Below are 9,692 nucleotides of genomic sequence, written 5' to 3' on the forward strand. Positions count from 1 at the left end.
TGCACAGACCAGGGAATGCGGGCTGGTGAGTGAGCCCAGAGTCAGTGGTGGGGAAGCCATGGATGTGCATGAAATGTTCAACCAAGGTTACAAAGAAAGAGGGGGGCCAAGTTAGCCCCCCAGGACCAGCGGCCCTGCAGGGGCCTGCGCAGCTGATCATGAGGGAACACACCCCAGGATGTCACCTGTCCTCCTGGGTGGAGGGGCATCATGCTTCACACAGTTGCTGTGACTATAGGTAAATCTCGTGGGCCGAGGAGCCTTGGGCCGAAGTCATAATCACATTTCTAATCGTACCAGTCATGCTAAAAGCGTAGACTGTGGCTGTCAGGCCAAAGTATTTTGGTTTTTATTTTTTATTTATTTTTTTTTAGCTGAGCCATCCTGCCACCTGTTGGCAGCTCAGCAGCAGCTCAGCTTGGGCTTGGAATCAAACCAGTGACCCTGTTGCTCAGAGCTCCCACTTTTGAACGAGCTCTTAACCCACTGAGCCATTTGGCCAGCCCAGGTCAAAGTATTTTGAATGGATCAGTTCATTTATTAATAAGAAAAACTAAGCCCTATTGAGCACACCTGAGAACAGTGCTTATGAATCACCTTTCTAAATAAAGGACAGTATTTATTACAATGACTTTTACTGCCGGTTATGGCTGGCTTGGTACACTAATACTGATGCCGTGAAGGGCCCCGGTGGTGATGCTCATTCAGGCACAGGCCATGAATTTTGTGGTTTATTAATGTAATGCCCTTGTGTATTTTTCCCCTTCAGGTTTTGTCTTGTGGTTAGGAGGCATGCTGATAAACATCCACTCAGATTACATCCTAAGGAATCTCAGGAAGCCAGGGGAGACTGGCTACAAAATACCGAGGGGTATGTACTGAAATGGAGAATTGATTCTAGAATTGCATTGCGTGGTACCTTGTTTTAGCTTTGCCAGATCTCATAACTAATGTGTAGTGGATTAGCTGTAGTTTGCAGTGTGAGTCACTGCTATTAAAAGCCATCACTGTGATTATTTTTTTATTAGAATGATAGAAGAACCAGTTCTGGCCAACTGAATGGTTATTGAGCAAAAAGGAAACGCTAGTTAACTCTGTGTTCTGAAAGAGAGTGTGAGGAAGCATGCGTGGTTTGCAGGGGTGTCCGGGGCCTCATTTCCAGCCATGTCAGAGAACAGATACCTTGACCCACCCTCCCTCTGAAAATGAACAATATTGAGTGAATTTTAAAAACATATTTTCAAGTGTGTCAGTGTGATGTCAGGAGAGGAAGTCGTCGATCAGAGGGCAAAGCCCGAGTGAGCGCCAGCATCCAGAGCACACTCGTAAGAATCCGTAGCCACTAGCTGCCCTCACGCTGGTTTGTAGCCCAAATTCATGTCACTTAGATGGTCTGACAAACCTCAAGCCGTGAATTAGGACCATGTGGTCCTAGGGGGTGGTGCCCACATGCATCGGCCAGTGCGCGTCCATATCCCTAAAGGGACCGGCCTCCAGCTCAGGCCTCAGCCCAATGGGCCAAGTGCCAAGGAATACGAGCCGTACTCGAAAGCTGCAGAGCCGATGAGGAAACCGGCACAAGAGTTAACAGCACAAGTAAACGAGAGGGACCTGAGATCTTAGAGTTAATAGAAACGGATTACAAAGTGAAGACTTAAATGTTTAAAAAAGAAAAAGGGATTTACATTATGAGTCACAGACTGATAGACTATACAAAGGACTAAGCAGATATGAGTAGAAACCGATAGAGCTTCTAAGATAAATTCAGTACGTGAGACTAAACTCAGTGGAGCTGGAAAGCACACAGCCGTGATCAGCCTGAACCCTTCCCCGTAGTTTCTGGGAAACCATACTAGGCGAACAGCAACAGAATGAACAAAGGACCAAAAATTCCATTGCTTAACGCGGGAACCTGAGGCTGGTCCGCAGGGTGTGCAGCTCTGCTCTCTGGCCTCAGGACCTTTGCTTCTCCTGCCTGGAGGTTCCCACCCCAACCACTGCAGCCCCACCCCCACATGCAGGATCACACCCCACCCACCCAGCTGGCCTTCCGGGCCCTGTCGGCCTGCTGTGCCCCTCATGGCATCCCACACCCTCTGCCCTACCCTGGGCTTCCTGGGGTATTTATTGCTCTCAGGGTTACTGTTCCAGATATGGGGGGCGGGGGGGGGGGGGGGGTAGGTCGTGCCCGTGGTGCATCCCAAGTGCCTAGACCACGGTCTGGCCCATTATGTACACTCGGTGAATCTGTGAAGGTTTGATGAGTGAATGAATGAATGAATCTGTCCTTGAAAGTGAATATTTTCTTCTATTTTTGGTCTAGAGTTCTGCGCAGGTCCCTTTTATTAAGCTAGTTCGTTATTTGTTATTCTGTGGTCTCTGTCCTTGCTCAGGTGTTCTCAGCTTGGTCCATTAACTAGAGAAGCACTATATTAAAGTCGATGAAAACTGTAGCCTTTTATATTCAGATAAATGGATAGGTATTGATACAGGTATAGAGTTAGTACCAGGCATTGTGATCTGAAATAGTAAAATGAGTAGCATTGCATGGGTTCCATTGATGACAATCCTGTAGAAGTGGGATTTTCCCGCAGTTGAAGGCATGTGCTCCGGGGAAGTCCTTGCCGGCTTCTTGAGCAGCGTCTTATCCCTTTGTGGTCTGTCTGTCCCTCAGCGCATCTCCGCTCTGTGCTTCCTTCCAGGAGGCTTGTTTGAATATGTGAGTGCAGCCAACTACTTCGGAGAAGTCATGGAGTGGTGTGGCTATGGCCTGGCCAGCTGGTCTGTCCAAGGGGGGGCCTTCGCACTCTTCACCTTCTGCGTCTTGCTCTCCAGAGCACTGCAGCATCACCGGTAAGTTTTAAAGCACGTTTAGCACTCTCAGTTTGTGCTTTGACCTGATTATACCGATTTCTAGGTTAGATTTTTGAAATGTGAATGTTAATTTGAACGGCTGAATCCTAGCTGGCACATGCTTTGGCCAAACAAGCTGGAAGCCATGCAGGTATCTGAGGAATAGCCCAGCTGTCAGGAACCCTGGGTACAGGGCAGCACCTGCACGCTCCCCACCCTGTTCTGAGCCTCTCTGAATTGGCGCTGCTGGACTCTGGACGCGATGGTCAAATTGAATGTTACCAGGAGATTTGGGATCTGACAGGGGACACGCTGATGGCGGGGGAATGCTGACCTCGCAGCTGCGGGAGCGCAGAGCCCAGCAGGTTGGGGAAATCCTGTCCTGGAGGGGAGCCCAGCGCAGGTCCTCACAGGGCCCTTCTCACAGGCTCTGCACTGTGCAGACCTGGGGTCCTCCCAGGCTCACGCACCCCCAGATCACATCTAAATGCTTTTCTCAGAATCAGAAGGATTCAGACTCTGAACAGGCTTGGCTGAAATAATACGTTACCACTTGAAATGTACATTACAGAGTCCTAGAAAAATGAATAAAACAAGCTAGATTCCATGCGTCAGCAATGAGGACAGCCCAGCCGCAGCTAATCCGGGCCCAGCCTGACGCCCTGTGTCCTGGGAATCCATCCTCTCCCTCTTCCTCCCCCCACTTCTCCCCTCCCCCCTCCTCCTCTTGACCACCTTTTTAGTAGCTGCATTTGCCTCTGGGGGCAGATGCTACTCCTGGGCATTTGTGATATTAGATATTAAGAAGCAAATGTTGGCTGCTTTCTAGTAATACAAATAAATGCGATAATAAGAAATTGGATCAGAGGGAGATTGACCAAGAGGATGCCAGGTCAGTTGTAAAGATGTTTCCTCAAATGAAAACAGGGAACAGGAAAATCCCTCTCGGCATTTGAATATAAAACACTCAGAAATAGAAAATACATAATGCCAGTTCCCAAATGAAAATCTCTGTTAGTGAAAACCCAAGGGATTCTTTGCAGAAATAGTCGTGAGTTGAAAGGGCTGGTTCGATGTTTAATTTGATGTCTGTGTGAAACCAATTTTAATGGCCAATCAGGCGATTCAGTTTGATGGGAGTGTGTTTGGAAACATTGGCTTTACAAGCTGAGGACAAAATAAGCACTATACCACTGTTCTTTTTCTAATAATCCAGTGAGCCCAACTATTTAAACCGTCAGATAAACTGACTGCAAAAGAAAGCAGTCCATGGGGCTGTTCCTGCACCAAGGCAGGATTGTATTAGTGCTTCCATCTGTCACAGCTAGAGCTGAATTGTTTAATTCCTAAATGAGTAAAGTGATCATTAAGCTTTAGGTCGGGCACACTGGGTCAGCTGTGCCAACTGCGAACCGATATCCTGGTTTGAGGCAAAACTTCAAGGAATTGTAAGGAGGCGTTTTTGCAATGCTTCCTCCTCACCACCCCTGGCAGCCACGCTTCTGTAGTGGGGCCGTGTGCAGGCCACACTGGCTTCTGCAGCGGCCGTGGAGAGACAGGCTGAGGACAGATGTGGACTTGTCAAGTCTACATGCTGTAGCTCGGACACTGGCCAGTGAGGCCAGCATTTGAAGAGGGGCTCTGTCGAAATAAAAAAAAATTACTGTATGCTTACCTATTAAGCTTAATGTCACTTAAAAAAATTAATTCGGTGTGTCTTCAAGACACTGTGATTGACGGTATTGCGATTTAACCTGAATGTGAGAAGTGGGCAGCCCTAGGCTAGGGGTCATTTCTCTTTCAAGCCAAAGGCAGCGGAGCATTACTTCAGGCCCAACTGTAACAAAATCAGGACAAAAAGTCGGCATCCAGCCCATGACAGCGTTTTGAGTCTAGAGATGGAAAAATGCGTGAGAAATAGACTAGACATCATGCTGCTTGCCAGCCTTTGAAGAATACTGATGCATATACAGAGTATTTCAAAATCCTCAAACACAGTTTCTAGAGGTGGAGTTGTAATTTCAGATTAAATGATTGAGGTAATTCCACTCTACTCAATCATTTAACAAAAAGTGCAGTTTATTTGTAGAATGATTTGCGTGAATAAACGTAATGTATCTGATGAGCACAGATTTATGGGTGAGAAAACTCTGCCCTAGTAAAGGCTCTTTGGAAGAGCGTGAGGATGGCCCCTTGCCGCTCAGCGCAGCATGCAGAGCGGTCCCGTGACCCCTGACAACCCGCCGGTGTGCGTGGGCGTGCAAGGCCAGCACGTCCTCCTGAGGGGGCAGTTTCTAGGGGAAGCACTCAGAAACTTGCTGGTGGCCCATGTTCCAATCCCCAGTAGGCTGTCTTCGTCAGCTCAGGCTGCTAGAACAAAAACACCATGAACTTGGTGCTTTAAGAACCAGACATTTATTTCTGACAGTTCTAGAGGCTGGAAGTCCAAGATCAGGGTGCATCTCATAAACGTGCTCGAGTTCAGGTGAAGTCTCTTCTGGGCCGCAGACAGCACCTGCTCACAGTGCCCTCACAGGACAGAAGGACCGATGAGCTCACTGGGGCCTCTTCTGTCAGACACCGGCCTCCTCATGTGCTCCACCCTCAGGACCTGGTCACTTTCTAAAGGCCTGCCTACCGCTACCATCCCTTTGGGCATCAGGTTTTTAACGTGAACTTGGGAGGCAGGCCTATGAAAACTGTGCGTGCCTGAGCTCTGTGTATTTGCACTTCAGCGCACGTTGCACGGCGTCATCCGTGATCCGTGCACACGGTCCGCGATGGGCTCTCTTGTCTGCAGCCTGTCGCTGCTCTTGAAAAAACGGCTGTTACTACGCCTGACGCACAGGCCCGCTGCCCAGGTTCTCTGCGCTTCTCTTGTTACCCGCTGTGGGGTATACAGAACAGCATCTGGAGAGAGGCGCGCAGCCTGTTAGCGTTCTGTGCTTGTGGGTTACAGCGCTCAACTCCTCCAACGTCTAAAACCGACAGGACCTGGCTGACTCAGTGTGCTGTTGTCATATATTTCTGCCATATTAACAAATAACTAGTCGTGATTTTTAATCTGTTTAGCATTCTTTTGTGCTTATGGGAACTATCTTTCTTCTGCTGTTTCTTCATCAAATTATTTAAAATGTTTCCTCCATTTAGCTTCTACCCTCCCCAACTACCCATTTCCCCACACAAGTGAGTGTGCCTTCGTTGCTCTTAATTTATGTCAAAACGGGAAATATCTGCTTATCCCGAGGGCAGGGCCAAATTATGACCGACCCCGTGTTGCATTTTCCCAGGTCTGTGTGACTGACAGTCACCAGGTTGGGTGCCCTTTCCGGAGACCCTGGGTCTCAGGCAGCAGTTCTCTCCTGGGGACGGGAGAGAACTGTCAGAGCCACCAAAGGCCTCTCTGCCCCCAGTCTGCATGCCTCTGGGGTCTGGACAGATAGCTCCCCCGGGGCCGGTCACATCTCCATCACACATCAGTGATTGTCCTTGCCAATATAAAGGTGAATAACAATATAGGGGTCACTTCTGGTGAATCATGCTTTATCATCGGATATGTTTAAGTATTCATGATGAGCCAAAATCAAACTGTGTATCTGAAATGCCAAAGTTGTTATTACTACTTTTAAAAACTCTGTATGCCTTTGTAATAAAAAAATATTATCCATTTTGTTAGCATCTGTTAAATGTTTAAGTGACAAAATTATTTCCTTTTTTAATGTCCCTTTTTCCTTATTTTAGGTGGTATCTTGCGAAGTTTGAAGATTATCCGAAGTCCAGAAAAACTATAATTCCATTTTTGTTTTAAGTCCATTGTCAATGGAATTATCTTCGACTTGAAGTTTTTAGATGTTTCTATGGGGATTACACAAATGCATTATTTCTCAGTAGTTTTTATCTTTTTCAAGATTTGCTCTAGGAATTGTTTTCCTAGTACATTTGCAAGCTACCTAATAACAAGCTAATCAAATGAAATGTAGGTTAAAGTGTCGCACTGTGTTGCAGGGTAGGACTGTGGAACTCTGGGTAATTACCACTCTCCATCTCTCTGATTTCGGGCTTACCTTTTTGGGTTCTACACAGCGAAGCGTGCACAAGACCAGAAGGTGCCCGCTGTCCTCAATGGCCTCTATGGACCGGAACCTTCCACTACCCCTTGGACAACCCCCTACAACTGGTTCAAGGTCAAGGGCGATGACCCCTCCCCCCATAGAGGTGTGATCTACCTTCAAGGACCCTCTCGTCCTGCTGAGTCAGAGAGGCCTGGGGTGCCCACGGTGCAGTCACAGACTCAGGGAAAGTCATGAGTTCTCCCTGTTGGGTCCTGTGTAGGCGGAGAGCACGGGAAGAGAGAGGACACGCGGTGGCCCAGGTGAGGCCTGGCTCATCAGGTGACTGCACTCATCATCAGGTGGGGCGGCCCCCACCCCGGCCCCTAGTCTCCGGTCACTCCGTCAGTCTCCAGTCTTCTCTGGTCCGAGGTGCTTTTCCTCCCCCCCCCCCCCCCCCCCCCCGTATTTCCCTTCTGAGCAGAACTAGAATGTCTTAAGGCGTTGTGTTAAGTGCTTCTCAATGTTGCAGAACCGTATGTTGAAGCAGAATGTCTTCCATGCACGGAAGGGTCCGCGGCGATAACCGGCACTAACAACCCCACCGCTCGCTGCCAGGTGTCTCAGAGCACACCAGGCGGCGAGAGGATCTGCGGGCACCGCGGCCTGGGACAGAGCAGCCCCAGCCGCCGCCCCTTGCGCGGGGGGCGGCGACCAGAGGAGAAGTGGAAACGCGAGGCGGCGCTCGCTTCCGCCCAGAGCCCCCCCAGAGCAGCCTCACGCTGCTTCCTGGGGGCTCACGCCGCGCCCCCGCCCGCGCCACGGGGCTCGCCTCCCACGCGGGGCTCCTCCCTCCCGAGTTTTCACGCAGACACTGTATCCTCAGTGGGCTGTGAGAATCACACAGAAAGCTTCCTGATGCGGCTGCGCGTCGTTTTCGCTCAAAACGCTCATCACCAGGAACTTTTGTTATTAAATGAACTTCGGCCCTTTTTGTGACCCCATGACCATTTGAAACCATAGAGCAATAGACATTTCGCATCTCCTCAGGGAAACTCGAAGCCCGGGCCAGCCTTGCCTGATGTGGGCCCCGCGCTCAGAGGGCGCGCCCGGGCGGAGGGATGGAGCCACCGAGAAGCGCCCCGGGCTGTGACTCCCGACAGGGCCGCTCTGTGGCTGGAGGGGCGCCTGTACCCAAAAGTCTGATGCTTGGCCCTGCTTTCCCAGCATGCACTGGATGGTGGATGATTGACACGGGAAGAAATCCCGTTTGGGCCTGTCACTCTGCCCTCCGTTTCCTTATAACTTAGTAAGCTGTCATTGTACAATTAGCCATTGTACTAATTACACTAATTAAGGAGATTAATAAAGTTACTGTCACAAGTCCAATCGTTTTTTGTTAGTCCTCATTGTTACTCTGTCGACACTTGTTTATTCTGGAAGTTCAGACAGTAACATTGTCAGCCCTGAAATCTGCCTCCCGCCTACATTAACATTTCATAACATCAAACATTCCTGTCGCGATAGAGCCATGTAATATTCTTCATGTAAATCTTGTGCATTTCTGTTAAGGTTCTTTTCAGATATTTGATATTTTGTTTATTGGGAATGAGACTGTGTACCCAAATATGTTTATGACTAGGCTACATCAAAGCTATTGAGGTTTCTGTATTTGTCATCTCCAGCCACGCTCCTGAAGTTATAAATTCCAACTTTTTTGTTTTGTTATTCTTAGGTTCTCTAGCTTTGCAGTCACATCATTTGCAAATATCTTGCGTTCTTGTTTTACAACATTTGAAGCTGTTGCTTTTGTTGTTTTCTCTTTATATTAGCAAGAAATTCGAGAACAATATTGGATAATAGAGGTGATCATCAGGATTCTTGTGTGATTTTTAACAGGAATACCTTTTTCAAGTTTACAATTTTAGCATTCTTTTATTTTCTTACACGGTTATTGGTCTGTTTTCTACTTTAGCCATTGGGATTTTTTCTTTTTAAAAAAATCATCTAGTTCTTTTGAGATTTTCAAATGTACCCCATACAGATGAGAAATGAGAAAGAGGGTTTGCCAACAGGTGTACAGGAGATGGCAAACTGTAAGACTATGTCGACGCTGACATTCTAATCTTGTGGGTTATTTTCTTCATTAGATATTTTCAAAGTTTATTTCTTTTGTTTTACTGTAAACTAACTTTTATTATGGTGATTTTCTCTGAATTTCCTAGTTTATTAATACCTGCTTTTATCTCATTTTCACTTGTAATTTAGGGGAGATACTGTGTTCATAACTGCTTAAAAGGAGTGCTTAATGCACTTATTAGCAACATACTTTTAGCTTTTAAGGCTGTGTGTTTCTGCTGAATAAGACTGACTACGTTTCCTGCGCTTAATAATGTTCCTATCATTATGATCCTAAAATGTCTCCAGCTGGACTTCTCAGGTTTGCTTTGATCCAAATATTTTTAGGAAACAAATTTCTGTTTGGAGTGATGCTTTTAAGTTTTCAACCACTTGGGGATTTTATTGAAAGGTATTTTGTTCTTTATCACATGTGTGGATAGAGATCATTTATGTGAAATTTCTCCTTTGTGGATTTCGAGTTTTCCTTTGTAGCCTCAAGCCTTTAACAACAATAGCAAGACCATTTTTATTAAAAAGTTTATGCTATTTGTTCAATAGTTTGTTAATTCAAACACTAATTACATTGTTAAAGTTCTCTACAAGCTTATTTTTCTTCTATCAAATTTTCGTTGTATTTCTAGTAGTTTTTGCTTTATGTTTTCTGTTATT

The 9,692-nt window shown here is 47.0% G+C and overlaps 1 protein-coding gene across 1 annotated transcript in view; it reads left to right on the top strand.

Moving 5' to 3' along the window:
- Nucleotides 1-8,291, top strand: part of SRD5A1 (steroid 5 alpha-reductase 1) — a 30,452-nt gene extending 22,161 nt beyond the window's left edge. Inside the window, exons 3-5 of the mRNA XM_019631642.1 lie at nt 770-871; nt 2,703-2,853; nt 6,595-8,291. Of these exons, the coding sequence (XP_019487187.1) occupies nt 770-871; nt 2,703-2,853; nt 6,595-6,661 (320 nt within the window). The 3' untranslated portion in view covers nt 6,662-8,291. The remainder of the gene's footprint in view (nt 1-769; nt 872-2,702; nt 2,854-6,594) is intronic.
- The last annotated feature ends 1,401 nt before the right edge of the window (nt 8,292-9,692 follow it).

Source organism: Hipposideros armiger, unplaced genomic scaffold, assembly GCF_001890085.2.
Source record: "Hipposideros armiger isolate ML-2016 unplaced genomic scaffold, ASM189008v1 scaffold_1026, whole genome shotgun sequence".
NCBI classification, from domain to species: domain Eukaryota; kingdom Metazoa; phylum Chordata; class Mammalia; order Chiroptera; family Hipposideridae; genus Hipposideros; species Hipposideros armiger.